Source organism: Oryza sativa, chromosome 7, assembly GCF_034140825.1.
Source record: "Oryza sativa Japonica Group chromosome 7, ASM3414082v1".
In the NCBI taxonomy this organism is placed as follows: Eukaryota; Viridiplantae; Streptophyta; class Magnoliopsida; order Poales; family Poaceae; genus Oryza; species Oryza sativa.
Window position 1 is genome coordinate 19,755,832 of NC_089041.1, and position 17,903 is coordinate 19,773,734.

Consider the following 17,903-nt stretch of genomic DNA (forward strand, 5'->3'; position numbering starts at 1 on the left):
ATAAGTTATAAAAAATAATAAATATAACTACGAATGTGAGTTAACTATAATTTGTTATTTTTATTGCGACTTATAGAAGTTCAATATGACCTTATATATTTATGGAGCGATATATTTAATATACGTCAAAATAAATTAAAAAAAATATAGGTGAGATAAAGAGAGAAGAAGAAAAATAGAGATAACTTTATAGCCCCGTCTATTATACAACTACTAGCTCATACGATGAAACTCCTTCTCCGATACAGAACACTAAATGTTGTGCTAACTTTATCACCTGCCCAAAACGCGGCAACTCTCAAGAACGAACCAAGTGGACAGTGGACCTTTGCACAGCAGTCAGTAGCAGTACGCTTCTTAATTCACTTCACTGATCACTTCTTCTTTCACACTGCTCGATCACTCCCCTATATAAACCCCACAGCCAATGCAAACCATGGCAAGCAAACAACAACAAGCTCAAACAACACCAGAGCTAAGTTTGCAGCAGAGATCGCTAGCAGCATTGCTCCGGGACCGGCCGGCGGCAACGTACTCCGGCTGTCCGACGCCGGGCGGCAATGGCTTTTCAGCTCGGCAAGCTCGTGTGCACTCTCCTCGCCGCGGTGCTGTGCTTGAGCTGCTTCGCTCGTGCTCATCACTTCGACGACGATGGGTTTGGGCCCGGTGGGTTCGGCCATGGCCCCAAGGGGTTCGGACGCGGCCCTGGCTTTGGCCATGACTGCCGCTTTGGCCGGTGCCATGGCGGTGGCGGAGGGTTTGGAGGAGGTGGAGGATTCAGAGGCGGAGGCGGTGGTGGGCTTGGTGGAGGTGGCGGGTTTGGCGGCGGAGGTGGCGGCGGACTAGGAGGAGGAGGTTGTGAAGGCGGTGGCTTTGGCGGCGGAGTGGGAGGCGGTAGTGGTGCAGGAGGTGGCCTTGGAGGCGGAGGCGGCGGTGGCTTTGGAGGAGGTAGCGGCGGAGGGGTTGGTGGTGGAGGTGGTCAAGGCGGTGGTTTCGGAGCCGGTGGTGGTGTCGGCGGTGGAAGTGGTACGGGAGGCGGGCTTGGCGGTGGAGGCGGTGGTGGTTTTGGAGGAGGTGGCGGTGGCGGGATTGGTGGTGGAGGTGGCAAGGGAGGAGGGTTTGGAGCTGGTGGTGGTGTCGGCGGTGCAGCTGGCGGAGGCGGCGGAATGGGCAGCGGTGGAGGTGGCGGGTTTGGAGGCGGCGGGGGCAAAGGTGGAGGGTTTGGCGCCGGTGGTGTCATGGGAGGTGGTGCTGGCGGTGGCGGAGGCCTTGGTGGTGGTGGTGGCGGCGGCATGGTGGAGGTTTCGGTGGTGGAGCTGGCGGAGGTGCTGGTCAAGGCGGCGGCGGCGGTCTTGGCGGAGGCGGTGGCACCGGAGGCGGCTTGGGTGGTGGTGCCGGAGGTGGCCTCGAGCACGGCGGCGGCCTTGGTGGGGGCGGTGGCTTCGGCATAGGCGTTGGTGTCGGCGTCGGCGTTGGTTTCGGCGGTGGCGCCGGTGCCGGTAGTGGTGCGGGCGGCGGTGGACGTTAAGCAATCGACATGGCGCGCGGCGCTGTCTGCTGGTGTTTAAACACTTTTTTCTTGAAAATTAAAGAAGCTTATAGTATTCAATATTAGTGTGTAATTGTGTGGTTTGTCTATGTTAGGGTGTCTAATTGGTGATGGTTATTGCTGTCCACATCTTGTGTACTTAGGGCGAACTCAAAAGATCATCTTCATCTTGTTGATTGGATCAAACTCCAACTACATGTAATAATCTATGTAAAAGAGATGCAAAGTCTAATAGTAATAGTAAACCATACCAGTATTAGTGACCGGGAGCGCTTTTGGTGAGACGACGACATTGGTGGTTGGGAAAGAGGACGTTCCAGCGACGAGGCTTCGTGTGAGTTGCACCTTGCTGGGCTGCGGGAGGTGGCGACAATGGCTGCATTGGAGATTGGCAGGTCTAGGATGGCCAATGGTGGGGCATCGACATGGTGAAGCTATGGGCTACCAGAGGTTGTTTGGTTGGCGAAGCTTTGGAGTGTGACGATAGGTGCGGGAGAGGGTGCTGCTGGCGAAAGCCTAGCTCAAGATTTTTTCAGAGCCGGCAATGATGACATCTTCGGGTGTCGTGATCCCCCTTAGCGGTGTTGTTGAGCTGCCACTCTCACTCTCCATGACAGGATTCTTCAGATGAAACCCCAATCCGGATGGACGGGCGACGGTGGCGCCTAAGGCATCATGACCTCCTTATAGTGCGTTGTAGCTCTTCTCTATTTTTTAAGCCCTTCTCACTTATCCGCCTCATCCCGACTAAACCTTATCCTCTCACTCCCTCCCTGCCAACCTTATATGCTCGCTCCATGCGTCTCGCCGCTTCGATCCGCCACCACCATTTTCTCTTCACTTGCCTGCAACGCTGCTTCTGTCTACCGTCGTCGTGCATCCTCACCTGCATCATCGCCTTCTCTTTCTCATCGCTTGTAGTCCTTTTGGAGCACCACAATGGCCTCTCTTATCTCTCTCCCTCTCCTCTTCCTCTCTGTGGGTGGCTAGCATGTGTGTGGAAGGTTGATGGGCCGGCTATGGTAGTGGCCATCTGGAGGTTGAGGACTACTAGATCCGGTCGACTGGAGCTCAGCGGCTACTGAATCTGGCTGCCATGACCTCGCGGGTTCAACCTGATTTGGATGACGCGCTCGGTTCAACTATGGACTTCACTGACAAACGAGGAAGAATGATCAGCGGTAGCCTTGTCTTTTTCTATGTCCTCTCTGTGTTCTTCATTTATGTTCTTTGTGTGTCGATTTTGTTCTTGTATGTTGATGTTGATCCATCTCGGGGCGATGGGGGCTGCTCGAAACATCGGCTTGATTTGAGTCGATGCATCGAGCTCGAGCATACTATTTTTTTTTCATTTCTAAAACCTCAAAAGTGTTGGTTCCTAGATCAACATCTTTGATATCACCACATTAGTGTCGTTAATGGAGTATCGATTGAGAATCCCTGCACCTACTATGTGAGTGTCGTTAATGGAGTATTCATTATGTTTTCTATAGTAGTGATGGTAAGTACTATGAGTTTTATTCAGGAAAGTCAGCCATGCAGCTGCTACGAGTACGATTACTTTCATTCATAAAGCAGAAAAGTCAGCCCCCGTTGACCACGTGGACTTTCACAATCAATGGTACCGATCGAGTGGACCATTCGATCGACCGGTGGCAGATGGATAGAGAACCAAACTAAACCCCTTCAATGCTCAACTGCTCGCTCAAGCTTGCTAGCTGCAATAACTACTGCCCGCTCGACCACGGCAGCTGCCTGGCTGGCCGACCGCCGGCGGCGGCGGCGACGACCGGCCGACGAAATATATGCAACGGCGACCACCGCGTGTTTTGCATGCATGCATGGGCCAGCAGCTAGCTAGCTGACCCACGGTATGGATCAATCCCTGGATATTGTTGACGCCAACTTGATGATGAATTAATGATGGTGAGATATGATCCGTCGTCTACAACCCTAGCTAGCTAGTCGATCAAGATATCCCATCAATGCATTGCACTGTAGTCCTACTAGTGGAGTAACATGCCACTACTGCTAAGATATCCCATCAAGGTAAAGAACACTACTCTACTCTTGTCACTGAAAATAAGATATCGAAACATATACTCCCTCAATTTCGTATTATTGCGTATTTGTTTTTTTTCTTAGTCAAACTTTTAAATTTCATTTAAAATTTTGACTAAGTTTGTAGCAAAATGTAGTAACATTTTCAATACAAAACAAACATTGTATTAAAATATATTCAATACTAAATTTAATGAAACTAATTTAATGTAAGTATTTGTGTTATACTATGTAATTTTTAAAAAATAATGTAGTAGATGTTGCTATTTTTTTATAAACTTTAACTAATAAAAGAGCGACCTACAATATGAAACTGAAGGAGTGGAACACTAATGATGTCCTAACTTCTCACCTGCCCAAAACGCGGCAAAACCAACCAAGTGGACAGTGGACATTTGCACAGCAGTCAGCAGCAGTGGGCTTCTTAATTCACTTCACTGATCACTTCTTCCACCCTGCTCGATCACTCCCCTATATAAACCCCCACAGCCAATGCAAACCACGGCAAGCTAAACAACACAAGCTCAAACAATAAGATCGAGCTAAGCTTTGCAGCAGAGATCGTTAGCTAGCTACCCTGTTCGCTAGCAGCATTGCTCCGGCACCGGCCGGCGCGGCAACGTACTCCAGCTGTCCGGCGTGCGCCGGGAGGCAATGGCTTTTCGTGCCGGCAAGCTCGTGTGCGCTCTCCTCGCCGCGGCGCTGTGCTTGAGCTGCTTCGCTCGTGCTCATCACTTCGACGACGACGGGTTCGGGCCCGGTGGGTTCGGCCATGGCCCCAAGGGGTTCGGACGCGGCCCTGGCTTTGGCCATGACTGCCGCTTCGGCCGGTGCCGCGGCGGCGGTGGAGGATTTGGAGGAGATGGAGGCTTCGGAGGCGGAGGCGGTGGTGGGCTTGGTGGAGGTGGCGGGTTTGGAGGCGGAGGTGGCGCTGGAGGAGGCGGCGGTCTAGGAGGAGGAGGTGGTAAGGGAGGTGGCTTTGGCGGCGGAGTGGGAGGCGGTGGTGGTGGTGAAGGAGGTGGCCTTGGAGGCGGAGGTGGTGGTGGCCTTGGAGGAGGTGGCGGCGGAGGGGTTGGTGGTGGAGGTGGTCAAGGCGGTGGTTTTGGAGCCGGTGGTGGTGTCGGCGGTGGAAGTGGTACGGGAGGCGGGCTTGGCGGTGGAGGCGGTGGTGGCTTTGGAGGAGACGGTGGTGGCGGGCTTGGTGGTGGAGGTGGCAAGGAAGGAGGATTTGGAGCTGGTGGTGGTGTTGGCGGTGGAGCGGGCGGAGGCGGCGGAATGGGCGGCGGTGGAGGTGGCGGGTTTGGAGGCGGCGGGGGCAAAGGTGGAGGGTTTGGCGCCGGCGGTGGCATGGGAGGTGGCGCTGGCGGAGGCGGCGGTCTTGGTGGTGGTGGTGGCGGCGGCATGGGTGGCGGCGGAGGAGGTGGAATGGGTGGTGGCGCCGGTGGAGGTTTCGGTGGTGGAGCTGGCGGAGGTGCTGGTCAAGGCGGCAGCGGCGGTCTAGGCGGAGGCGGTGGCGGTGGCCTAGGCGGAGGCGGTGGCGCCGGTGGTGGCTTGGGTGGTGGTGCTGGAGGAGGCCTTGGCCATGGCGGTGGACTAGGTGGCGGACTCGGGCACGGCGGCGGCCTTGGTGGGGGCGGCTTCGGCGTCGGCGTTGGTGTCGGCGTTGGCGTTGGTTTTGGTGGTGGTGCCGGTGCTGGTGGTGGCGCGGGTGGCGGCGGACGTTAAGACATCGACGTGGCGCACGCACGGTCTGCTAGTGTTTAAACACTCTTTTTTCCTAAAAATTAAAGAAGCTTATGGTATTCAGTATTAGTGTGCAATCGTGTGGTTTGTCTATGAATTAGGGGGTGTCTAATTGGTGGTGATTATTGCTGTCCTGTACTTAGGGCGAACTCAAAAGTTCTTCGTCTCGTTGATTGGATAAAACTCCAACTACATGTAATAATAATCTACGTAAAAGAGATGCAAAGTCTAATAATAGTAAACCGTACTATTCAAGTGTAATATTCGGAGTACAGTTTGGGCATTGTCCATGCTAAAGTATTCAATTTGAGGTAGCTTGCATTGCAGTACTGCGTACAATCTGAATATATATCATGATCTTGGTCACTGTGTGCATTTCTTGCATGCTCCGTAAACTATTTAATTTGTTCATGGCCTTTTGCTGGAAAATTACGACTCCTTTGCATTCATGAGTACACAATATTTCCGGATCAATCCATACTTTAATGTCGGACGCTATAAAGCTCAGTTGTTTTTAGCCTTTTCTCTGCTATTCTTTGGGAGCAAACTGATTAGCTAGTCAGGTCAGATTGGTGAATGCACGCGTACATTTATGCAGAGTAATCAAGTAGATCGACGATCTCCCATGCAGTGCAAAGCTCGTCAGAAAAAATCAGTAAAAGAATGAGGCCATGTCCACCGTCACCTACCATATTTATGAACAAGAATAAAACAAAATTGTAAAGAGACACGGCGTGATGGGGGGAAATGGTCGTTAAATAAAACAAGTGAAGAAATTAAGACCATGAAACCAGAATTTTCCAGTCTGTTTTTGCTCATCACAAACTGGAGACGAGGAGGCCGAAAAATCAGTTAGAAAAAACCAAACAGAATTCAAGCCCAGCACAGTCCGGTTTCTTCACTTGGGCTTTACGTAATTGGGCCATATTATGTCATTGGGCTTTACATAGCCAATTGCTCTCTTTTTTTTTGGGGGGGGGGGGGGTGTTTCGTTTTTACCCGTAAGGAAGCATAAGTTGTACCCCTAATTAGGATACACATGTTAACGGAATAACGGTGTTAAATATATATAGAAAAGACATTCATACCTTTACTTGTTGTTGCACATTTGCCCTTATTTTAGTTCATTAATTGTGTATTTGCCCCTATTTTGTACGTGCATATTGCAATTTTGACAAATTTTTACAAATATGACAAACTTTTGCCACAAAATTGATAAAAATGTATTAGACATATATTAAAAAAATAACATAATTTGGGCACAATTTCGATACGTGTTTTACATAATTAGAAGACATACAGCAAGCTACAAACATCACAAAGACAAGCAAATCCAAATGACAAAATCAAGCAACTCCTCCTTGCTGCCTGCTCACAGCCAAGCCGGGTCATCAATGCTCACCGCCGCGTGCACCACCCCTTCGCCCTACTCACCATCGGCCTAGCTTACTCGCCTTACTCCTCGTTGGCCAAGCCACCGTTGTCGCCTCCTCCTTTTCGTGCGGAGCCGCCACTTGGGCGGGCCGCTGCCGTCACCTCCTCTTAGAGCAAATATAATAGAGGGCTATAAGAAGGCTGAATGCTGATGTGGATGAGAGAGGAGAGGAGAGAGATGAGAAGCGGACTATAAGTTTACAGCCGGCTTAGGCACAATAACTAAGAAAATATGTGAGACAGACAGGTAGACCATATATTTATAATGAAGAGTTAACCATTATATGAGTGAGCTGATAGATAGGCTATAAGTAAGCAGCTGGCTGTATTATTATCCTTGCTCTTACCCAAGTGGAGCCACCACCGCCTCCTCCTCCTTGCGCGGAGCTGCCGTTTGGCTAGGCCACTCTCGCACGAAGCCATCACCTAGCCTAGCCCCCATCGTCGCCTAGCTCCTATCCACTATCTAGGCACCTAGCCGAGCTACTATTGTTGTATTCCCTCCGTCCCAAAATAAGTGCAGTTTTGCACTGTTCACGTTCAATGATTGACCGTTCGTCTTATTTGAAAATTTTTTATGATTAGTATTTTTATTGCTATTAGATGATAAAACATGAATAGTACTTTATGTGTGACTAAATATTTTTAAATTTTTCACAAAATTTTTAAATAAGACGGACGGTCAAACGTTAGGCACGGATATCCACAGCTGCACTTATTTTGGGACGGAGGTAGTAACCCATAGGTTTGGGGACAGTGATTGTAGAAGGCAAAAAGGACCCCGTGAATATCGTATTGCTATGGCAAAATCATCAGGGGTACAAAGGTCAATTAACGAATGAAATAACCAATATTTTTTTACTTCTTTAGCTTAACAATCTCATATCCACTAACTTCTATCAAAAATAGGGGTAAACGTCTACTTTATTTAAAAAACAGGGACGAAAGCGAAAAGCTAAAAAAACAGGAGCAAATTAATATCGAACATTAAAATAGGGGTAAGAACAAAATTGTCCTTTTTTCCGACAAATTACCTTACCTATATATGGCACATTTGGTTCTATTAGGATGATATTGTAAAGGAGTTAAAAAAATGTATAGATTGTTGACATGACTCAAGGTTATTATTAGGGTTAATTTTACCATTGTTAAGAAGAATCTAAATAACTCTGTTTGTAAAACTTAGTACCTACCCACTTATCTCGCCTATAAGTGGATTCACGGGTCGATCCACTTAATCCCTTACATTTAGTTACTAGGTATCTCGAGGAGGTATTAAAATTCTACAATAAGAAATATATAAATTCTACAATAAGACTTATTTCTAGCCATTGGTTGATAAACCAGTGGTGAGAGAAAAGAAAAGCTAAAGTGAGCCTTAATAAAAGTTGTATTGTGAGGTAGTAGGTATTAAAGGGATAAAACTTGACTAACTAGGTAAGAGGTTAGTTTAATTAGAACACTGAAAATCAAGGGATTGTTTAGTTCTTTGCCACTTGTAACATTGCAAAATTTTTTGGCAATGGCAAAATTTGGCATTATCAATCTTTTTGGCTAGCTTTTTATTTTATTTGACAAATTTATATTTAGGTATTGAACTAGGCCAAATAATTAGGGATTGCCAATTTTTTAAACAACCAAACCGATGTTAAAGTTTTGATGTGCCATTTTTTAGTTGGATTTAACCATAAAAAGACAACTAACAAGCCCCCTATGTCTTTTTTTAATGGAGGTACATAGGGTGGGTCAAGTGTGCGCACATACCTAAGCCCATCAAGCAGCGAACGTTGCAACAAAAAAGCCCATATACGATTCACCACTCCAACAGCCACGCAAATTATCCTTACCCTCTTTTCTCTATATTTCCGTGGAGTGTAGGGAACGATGCGGCAAGAAGCGGATCTAGGGGTTGTTTGGTTTATATACTAACATTGTCTAAGGTTGCCATAGTTTTCTTGCTAAGCTTGCCTAAGGTTAGGCGAACAAATTTAGCACCACACTTTGGCTAGCAATCTATAACATTGCCATACTTTTCTGAGACAATGACATGTGGGACCAAAGTGCTAGAAAAAGAATCTTGCCATAAGTATGGCAATGAACCAAACGCCTGACTAACTTAGTCAAAGCTGCCTAACTTGAGATGTGGCAAAGTGTGGCAACATGTGGTCACGAACCAAACAACCCTTAGTGCTTCACTCTCTTACTCCAACGATACTCAAATTTAGGAAATTTAGGTAAGCTTCAACCCCTCGCTTCTCTTGCCACTGTCACTGTCATACCCTGTCACCTGGCCTATCCGGGCGGCCTCCTGCCCTTCTCTTCACCTCTCTTTACTCCCATCACTAACACCGGCCCATTACCTGTCACCGACCCCGTGGCTCTAGTGGCGGTGGCACGCCACCCACCACTGATCCACCGTCTCTCAGGCTATACATATAAGCTAGATTCCTCACTTTCTTTTCTCTAACACCACCCTCGCCTCTTCGCCAACCTCAATCCAAAACTCTAACCTGACACTTGTTATAAGGTCGGAACATGTTCGCGAGATGTTTATCTCATGTGCATTTGCTAACTACTCCCTCCGTCCCAAAAAGACTGAATTCTTCGTTTTTCGTGTCTAACATTTGACCGTCCGTCTTATATGAAATTTTTTTATGATTAGTATTTTCATTATTGTTAGATGATAAAATATGAATAATACTTTATGCATAACTTATCTTTTAAAAATTTTTTAAATAAGACGAACGGTCACATGTTAGAAAAAAAACCTAGGAATTGAGTTTTTTTTTTTTTTTGACGGAAGGATTATGTTTTCCTATGTCTCACTATCCCCTTCGTTGATCGGGAAAGTTGGAAAGCATTAGGGAGACGAAGAGACTATCCACTCCGTCCGATGCGCACCCCTCCGACCTCCTTCTGGAGCACGCTTCCTTCCCCTGCAAGTTCCCGCCATTTCTCTCCCCAACCCCACTCTGTCACCCCGCTCGATTCCCCACTATTAATTTACTAATTAAATCATCACAAACAATCCTCTCCCAAACCCCTTCCATTTACACCAAACCGCCCCCTTCGCGCCGCCGCCGCCGCCGCCGCCGACATGCCTCGCCGCGGCGCGTCCTCCGGTAAGTCATCCCCCGAGCCCCTGGCCACCCCTCGGATTGCAGGAACCCTAATCCCCGTCCTTCTCCCGTTTCCATCGCAGCTTCCACCAGCCGCGGCCGCCGCCGCCCCCGCGAGGAGGAGGAGGAGGAGGATGAGGAGGAGGTGGTGGGGGATGTCGCCTCCGACGACTCCGCCGACTCCGACTTCGTCGCCGACACGGAGGAGGAAGAGGCGGCGGACGACGAGTACGACTACGCGTCCGATGGGAAGGATGGCGCGGGGCCCGCGGCTGCTGCTGCTGCTGCTCCTGCGGCGGTGGCCCCGCCGCCCCCGCAACCGAAGCGGCTGCAAGGGGGGAGGAAGAAGGGGGCGGGTGGCCACGGGAAGCTGCCCCTGCCGTGGGAGGAGTGGGAGGAGGCGAACGAGAAGTGGCTCGACGAGCGGGAGGCGGCGGCCAAGGGGGAGGAACCCCCGGACCCGGAGGTTCCCCCCGCCGTGGCCGCGGGGGTGCCCACGGCGGAGCCGGCCCCGGAGGTGCTGCTCCCGCTGCTGCGCTTCCAGAAGGAGTGGCTCGCGTGGGCGCTCGCGCAGGAGGCCTCCCCCTCGCGCGGTGGCATCCTCGCTGACGAGATGGGGATGGGGAAGACCATCCAGGGCATCTCGCTCGTCATCACCGCGCGCCGCCTCCGCCCCCCGGCACCGCCTCCTCGCCGCCGCGCCGCGTCGTCATCTCAGGGCCAGCCGAAGCGTTGGGTGGGATGCACGCTGGTGGTCTGCCCCGTGGTGGCCGTCATACAGTGGGCGCAGGAGATCGAGCGGCACACGGCCAAAGACAGCGTGCGCGTGCTGGTGTACCACGGCGGCCGGCGGGGTGCTCAGAAGTATGATTTCAACAAGTACGACTTCGTGATCACCACCTACTCCACCATCGAGGCGGACTACCGGAAGCACATCATGCCACCCAAGACTCGGTGCTGCTACTGTGATAAATTGTTTTACCCCAACAAGCTGAAGGTGCATTTGAGGTATTACTGTGGTCCTGATGCTCAGCGAACCGAGAAGCAGGCCAAACAGGAGAGCCGGAAATGGGGTAGCAAAAAGGGGACATCGAAGAGGAGGGTCCAAAAGAAGAAAAATGATAGTGATGGTGAGGATTTTGAGGAACGTGATGGGGGATCGGGGAGCCAATCAAGGGGTCAGTCACCTCTACACTCAGTGCGGTGGGAGCGTATTATTTTGGATGAGGTGATTTTTCTGCTTTTTTTTTCTCACATTTTTATGTTCATGTAGATATACGTTCGCAAAAATATCTTGATTTGATATGCATTTACCTCATTATGAATGAAACAAACAGTACTTGTACTCCTTATATAAGAGTTCCTTGTCTGAACAAGGGGTGTAACCCCATATCGAAGTTGCTAAATCGAAACTAGCATAAATCCAGATTACGGGAACCCTGCAGTGATGAACATGTACCATGGGCCATCAAAATATTAATCAAAATTATGGGAAAATGTTTTCAAACAACTGGTCTAGAGTTCTCTTTAATATATTGCATAAAGAGTATTTGATTAGTTGGACATGTGAAAATTAGTTCAGGCTTAATATACTATATAATTTGATGAATAGCTGCACTGTTAGTTTAGGCAAACTTAGGATTGTATGTGACAAAAAAAAAGATGCTACCCCTACAATGTTAACTCCACATTCTTCTACTTTAGTTATAAGCTACAAGTTCGTGTAGCTTCGTCGTTATGATTATAATAAGAACTTTTCTCCTGGTACAAGAAGCAATAATGCCTGAAATGTGGTTCAGTAGCTTGTTGTCAGGCCCTAGGAAGCTTAGCCAACAATACCTGCTTTCATTTAAGCATTTCTTCCCTTGGTAGCATGCATTGGTAAATCAGAGATGTAAGTTGTGTCAAACAGATATACTTTTTCTAGATTGATATTAACTTAATGCTTTTAGTTTATTCATGTTTTAGTTTGATATGGAATAAGTAAGACCAGGTTATATATTTTGCTTGATTGCTTCTTAGCACATTATTTTGGGGTCTTTTTAGATGAGAATCTTGATTTGTTATGTTATCCTGCTTTTTTAACGATTCAATCCTTCCATTGTATTCTTCAGGCTCACTTCATAAAAGACAGACGTTGCAATACAGCCAAGGCTATTTTTGCATTAGAATCGGAATACAAGTGGGCTCTGAGTGGGACACCTTTGCAGAATCGTGTTGGAGAACTCTACTCGCTGGTCTGCAACAAACATCTGAAATACCTGGCCTATTTTCTTTATACTAGCTTATGTGTGCTGACTGTTGTTTTCTCAGATCCGTTTTTTGCAAATATTTCCTTACTCGAACTATTTCTGCAAGGACTGCAACTGCGAGATACTAGATACCCTGTAAGACAACATTACTATCTACAAAGATTTTTCCTGCAGTCATATTACTTAGTTTCTGCTCGATGCGATGCAATACCGCCTGAGAAATAGATTGTATTACATTACAAAGATGACTGGTTTCAGCTTAAGATATCTTAGTTGATAATAGGTTGCAATTTGCGACATGTTGTGTGTTATGAATTGCTACTGATCCAATGATCCCATTGATTTTTTTATTCATTTCGATTGAGGACCTGACCATACCTCTAATCTCTTACAGTCTAAAGAAACAATGTGATTGTGGTCACTCATCTGTCAGGCATTTTTGCTGGTGGAACAAGGTCAGTTAAAGGTTTTTTGTTATGCCACCTTAGTTCGATTTTTTTTTTGTTCATGCAACAGGCTTGCTGACAGAATGCATATCTTCAATAGTATATATCAAAACCAATACAATTTGGATCAGCAAGTTTTGAAGGCAAAAGAGCCATGGTTCTTCTAAAGGAAAAGGTTCTGAAGGGCATAGTGTTAAGGCGCACGAAAAAAGGAAGAGCTGCAGATCTTGCCCTCCCGCCAAAGATTGTGAGTTTGCACATCTTAAAACATTGCTATACATGAATATCTGCTATGCCTGTTTTTCCATGTGTGTACCAGTTGTGAGCCGTTTAATTTTTCATGATAGGTGACCTTAAGGAGGGACTCTTTCGATAAAAATGAAATGGAATTCTACGAAGCTTTATATACTCAGAGTCGCACGCAATTTGATTCGTGAGTTCTTCAAATTGTTCATTAGACTTTGTGTGGTTGCTATGTGGTATGATGCTGCAACAGCTGGATAGCCTATTTGTTTTTAGCAACGAACATGTTCTAGTTTCGACTGGCTCTTAACAGCTCAAAATGTTTGGAACCATCAGCTCAAAGAACCAATATTATAGGTTTCATTCCACCTATTTAATAATTAATTCTGAATTTAATTTGCATGAGTACCACCAATGTTAGTAAAGGTATGATATGCTATATACTAGAAATTCCACTCTTAGTGCCATTCCATATAATTCGTACCGTAGCAAGTATTTTTGTTTTGATGAACAAAGAATTGCATTTGTTAGGTACTGATGCAAATGTTTTTTTCAATTTTGACCGTTACAGTAGTAGCATTTAAGGTGTTGTATGCATATACTGTTTTCTCCAGATATGTTGATGCTGGGACGCTGATGAACAACTATGCACATATCTTTGACCTCCTAACAAGGTTGAGACAGGTGAGTCTTTTAGAAGAACAATTGTGGGGTGCCCAAAATTTTTTGTTTCTCTTAGAATTTCTCAGTCACATGCATGCTATTGATTTCCTCTAGAATTGCATCTTTAATTATTATTCCTCCAGAAAGTATTGTATTTTCATTTTGTTCCTGTCAAATTGTAGGCTGTTGATCATCCATATCTTGTGGCATTTTCTAAGACAGCAGAACTCAGTGACAGAAGTAAAAATGAAGGAAATGAGAACATGGAAAGCCAGTGTGGTATATGCCATGATATGACAGAAGATGCTGTGGTTAGCACTCAAAACCAAAATTAAAAAATAAACACAATCTGTGTTCTTTCTTTCCTTCTTATTATAATCTGATTTTCACGTGCTGAATTTCTTGTCAAGGTTACCTCTTGTGAACATGTATTCTGCAAGAATTGTTTGATAGACTACTCTGCAACTTTGGGGAATGTTTCATGTCCATCTTGTTCAGTGCCCCTTACTGTCGACCTAACAACACGAAGTTCTGGAGAAAAGGTCACTCCAAATTTGAAGGGTGGCAAACGCTCAGGAATATTAAGCAGACTACAAAACCTTGCAGATTTTAAGACAAGCACAAAAATCGATGCCTTGGTATGTCGCACAACTAAGTCAACATATTTTGTTGTTTTCAGCTCCAATTGTATATGTTGCCATACTTTCTATGTGTGCCTAAAGGAAGAAAACCAAAATCAACGTATTCTGCTAAATGTATTTCTAGAAGTTATCTAGGGAAATCCTGCAAGCCATTAAGTTTCAATGGAGTAGCCACATGGGATATTACATGATTCTTATGCTTCCTAGAGTAAATCAATGGAGGGAAATTAGGTAGCTAGGTCTCATGGTACAAGGCCTATATGTGTTTATTAGATTTAGAGCTCATGGGAATACAAAATCTTGAATTCACCTAATGGCCAGGAAGTTGTATATACCTATTGGCCCTGGTAGTGCTAAAAATCAACTTTAACATAACTTGTCCAATACCCCGTATCATATTTTTTGCGATTTAACCATTCTAATGTTGATAGTCGATACCAGGGATTGAAATCTTGTTTCAAAAGTTCCAAAAAAAAAAACTACTAGGATTTCCAGTTATCTTTCAATTGAAATTTGATTTTTATTAGAAAAAACAGAAATGTTTTTTTTTTTTAAAAAAAAACGCATCTTCAGGTGCTCAAACCTCCGACCTGCTTCTGGCAGGATAAGATGCTTATCATCAACCTATGCCCAAACTTCTCTATTCATTGGTAGGGCATTCCTTTTGAATTCAAACTGGGCAATGGGGTTTAGGAACTTTAGGATGCGAGTCCTGCTACTGGTCTCACTTTCACTGCCAGTTTTTGGCCTACATGTTTTTGTTGATTGAGTTACATAATGATGTTAATGGTGATGTTAATGATGAAAATACTTTGGTTAACCTGGTAGGTAGACTTTTGCAAGTATAGATTACTCACTGAAGGTTACAAAAACCTTTTTTTCCCTGGATCACTCACCACTAGGCTGTGTTCTACACTACATTTTCTCAACTTCTACTCCCTCGTTTTCTGTGTGCACATTTTCTAAACTACTAAACGGTGCGGGTTTTTTTTTCGCAAAGATTTACTATATGAAAGTTGTTTTTAAAAAATATATTAATCCCTTTTTTAAAGTATTTTTAGCTAATAATTAATTAATCATACACTAATCTGCCGCTCCATTTTGCATGCCGAGGGGAAAAGTTCCCAACACAACCTAAAGCTGAAATGCTCCATAATGCTGTACTGGATCAGCTTTTGAGTATTACCTCAAGAGCAGACCTTGTAGAAGTAATTTAATACTTGTCCAATTTTTGTCACTGTTAATTTTATTTACATCATACAGAGAGAAGAGATAAGAAACATGGTTGAGCATGATGGTTCCGCCAAAGGGATTGTGTTCAGCCAGTTCACATCATTCTTGGATTTGATTGAATTCTCCCTGCAGAAGGTAATTCACTGCAAAACATTTATTGGTGTGAAGCTTTTCAGCTCTGTGTTTAGACAATTGTAATAGTGCAAGATGTTTTGACAGTCTGGTATCAAGTGCGTGCAACTTAATGGCAAAATGAACATTGTTGAGAAGGGGAAAGCTATAGATACCTTCACCAATGATCCAGACTGCAGGATTTTTCTGATGAGCTTGAAAGCTGGAGGAGTAGCTCTCAATCTCACTGTGGCATCACATGTAAGCTCAGTGCAACGTCCCCATTTATTATACTTATATACAGCAATAAGTTCTGAACTTCCTGATCCTGACAAAGGTGGGAACAGAACTGGTGCATACTGCTGACTAGATTACATGCCATGTAGGTTTTCTTGATGGACCCTTGGTGGAATCCTGCAGTCGAGAGTCAGGCCCAGGATCGAATCCACCGAATTGGGCAGTTCAAGCCAATCAGGTGCAATTGCAGTGTAACATTTTGCTTTTCCTTGCTCTATGCTCATATGATGTACTCCCTCCGGTTCTATAATAATTGACGTTTAGGACAAGGTTGAGGTTAAACTTTTATAACTTTGATCATCAATAACTTTAAAAATATTTAGTTTAAAGAAACTAGAACAACATATATAGATTTGTCTTTCAAAGCATTATAATAAAAGCAAACACACATTTATTTATTGTATATATTCTAATAAAAAAATAAGGTCAAAGATATATTTTGTAGACCGTCTCATTGTCCAAAACGTCAATTAAAATGAAACCGGGAGTAGCTGTTTTTTTTATGAACCATGCCGCTCTTTGTCTGACATTGCCTACATTTGAACTCCGCTATACAGAAGCATGAGGTTTGTGATCAAGGACACCGTTGAGGAGCGTATACTGCAGCTGCAAGAGAAGAAGCGACTGGTGTTTGAAGGGTAAAAATTCTCTTTTCCACCCAATTACCAAGGCATTATCTCCCGTGCTTGTCTGATAACTGTCTTCAGCGAATGCCTCTCCTGATACCATTTCTCCCCCCAAACCTCTTTGCAGCACCGTTGGCGACTCACCTGAGGCCATGTCCAAGCTTACAGAGGCTGATCTCAAGTTCTTGTTCCAGAACTGATTCTCCCCCAATAGGTGATTACTCCCTGTGTAGGCGTAGCCTAGGATTAGTTACTGACATGTTAGGGGGGCCATGACCATGACAGATTGACAGTGCGCGCCAGTTGTAAAGGTGCTCGCATAGTCGCACTGCGGGTTCGCATGTCCTCTTGGGTCTGTGGCTACAGAGGGGTGAAACCAGGGCGTCGCGTTCTTGTTGAATCTTTGCAAGAACAAAATACGGAGTAGCTGATAGTTTGCCTTTTTTGATAGAAATAGGTTTCCGGTGCGCTATTTATTTTCATCAGTAGTACGGTATCATGAAGTGGTTGATTAGATGCGGCAGATACAGTCGCACTATCGCACTAAGGTACTCCCTCCGTCTCAAAATATAACTCAAAATATAAATATTTTTAATATAGTGATCATTAATAGCAAAAAAAATAAAAACGATCAATCATGTAAAATTGATGTTACTAGATTTATCATTAAATAAATTATTATAATATGTAACTCTTTTTATTTAAAACATCTTATTTTTATAAATATTGTTGGTTAAAATAGCATCTCGAAGTAAAAATGCTTATAGCCTGAGACAAAGGGTCTAGTAGAGTAGTAGCAGAGACAGAGTGGCCGGAGGCCGGAACTCTGGTACCTGCCTGGTCCAGTCGTTCTTGCCGTATATTAGGCCTCTTGGGCTGCGATCCCTGGCAACTTGCTTCCAATCTCTCCCATGTGTAACATCGTACGAGAATGGTGTGCAGGCCTGGACTGGCAAGTGCCAACCTACCTTCTGCGACGCCAGGGCTTCTCTGTTCTGTACTCTCGCCGTCCCTAAAAAAATCTCAATTTAAGTTAGAACTAGAAAATGAGCGTGCCCGTTAGCACGCTAGCTAGTTTATAGCATGTGTGTATTTTTGTTTTAGAAATAATAGGTTCAAAATGATTATTTAAAGTTTTTTTTTCAAATTTTATGTTTGTAAAAGTAAGTTAGAATAGTAAAATTATCCTAATTTGTGGTCTTTTCATGCTGAACGGATATTTAATGTTAAGAAATGATTAAAGATTATATATATTAGCGGGAATGAATTCCTTTGGTCGCCCGGCGCGGGGGAGCCGGATCGGGCGCGCCCCTCCCCCCACGTGCGCACCTGTAGACCCACCCACTTCTCTCTTCTTTTTTTCACAAAAGATGTTTCAACTAATGTATTAATGTTTCACTATTTATAGATTTAATGTTGCAGCGAATTAAAATACTCTTTTGCAACAATAAAAACCCACATATTTTGGAAACTCTTTATTAAGGG

The 17,903-nt window shown here is 45.2% G+C and overlaps 3 protein-coding genes across 3 annotated transcripts; all 3 read left to right on the plus strand.

Moving 5' to 3' along the window:
* Window positions 1–560: 560 nt before the first annotated feature.
* LOC136357438 (glycine-rich cell wall structural protein 1-like) lies at window positions 561–1,451 on the plus strand. Its single transcript, XM_066312697.1, has one exon. The coding sequence runs from the start codon at window positions 561–563 to the stop codon at window positions 1,449–1,451; it is 891 nt and encodes a 296-aa protein (XP_066168794.1).
* Window positions 1,452–4,111: 2,660 nt separating this feature from the next.
* On the plus strand, window positions 4,112–5,614 carry LOC136357369 (glycine-rich cell wall structural protein 1-like). Its single transcript, XM_066312603.1, has one exon. The coding sequence runs from the start codon at window positions 4,265–4,267 to the stop codon at window positions 5,333–5,335; it is 1,071 nt and encodes a 356-aa protein (XP_066168700.1). The 5' UTR covers window positions 4,112–4,264; the 3' UTR covers window positions 5,336–5,614.
* Window positions 5,615–9,813: 4,199 nt separating this feature from the next.
* On the plus strand, window positions 9,814–16,965 carry LOC4343361 (DNA repair protein RAD16). Its single transcript, XM_015789722.3, has 15 exons — window positions 9,814–9,909; window positions 9,990–11,134; window positions 12,021–12,143; window positions 12,220–12,293; window positions 12,553–12,613; window positions 12,705–12,851; window positions 12,952–13,037; window positions 13,462–13,531; window positions 13,693–13,821; window positions 13,921–14,148; window positions 15,415–15,519; window positions 15,604–15,756; window positions 15,882–15,970; window positions 16,350–16,430; window positions 16,546–16,965. The coding sequence occupies exons 1-15, from the start codon at window positions 9,885–9,887 to the stop codon at window positions 16,616–16,618; spliced, it is 2,589 nt and encodes an 862-aa protein (XP_015645208.1). The 5' UTR covers window positions 9,814–9,884; the 3' UTR covers window positions 16,619–16,965.
* Window positions 16,966–17,903: the final 938 nt, after the last annotated feature.

What these genes read in the sequence shown, in the direction of transcription:
- LOC4343361 (XM_015789722.3), top strand. Translation starts at nt 9,885, where the DNA reads ATGCCTCGCCGCGGCGCGTCCTCCG. An exon ending in TTGCCCTCCCGCCAAAGATT is followed by an intron (nt 12,852 to 12,951) that starts GTGAGTTTGCAC and finishes TTTTCATGATAG; the next exon opens with GTGACCTTAAGGAGGGACTC. An exon ending in AAGCGACTGGTGTTTGAAGG is followed by an intron (nt 16,431 to 16,545) that starts GTAAAAATTCTC and finishes ACCTCTTTGCAG; the next exon opens with CACCGTTGGCGACTCACCTG.
- LOC136357369 (XM_066312603.1), top strand. Translation starts at nt 4,265, where the DNA reads ATGGCTTTTCGTGCCGGCAAGCTCGTGTGCGCTCTCCTCGCCGCGGCG.
- LOC136357438 (XM_066312697.1), top strand. Translation starts at nt 561, where the DNA reads ATGGCTTTTCAGCTCGGCAAGCTCGTGTGCACTCTCCTCGCCGCGGTG.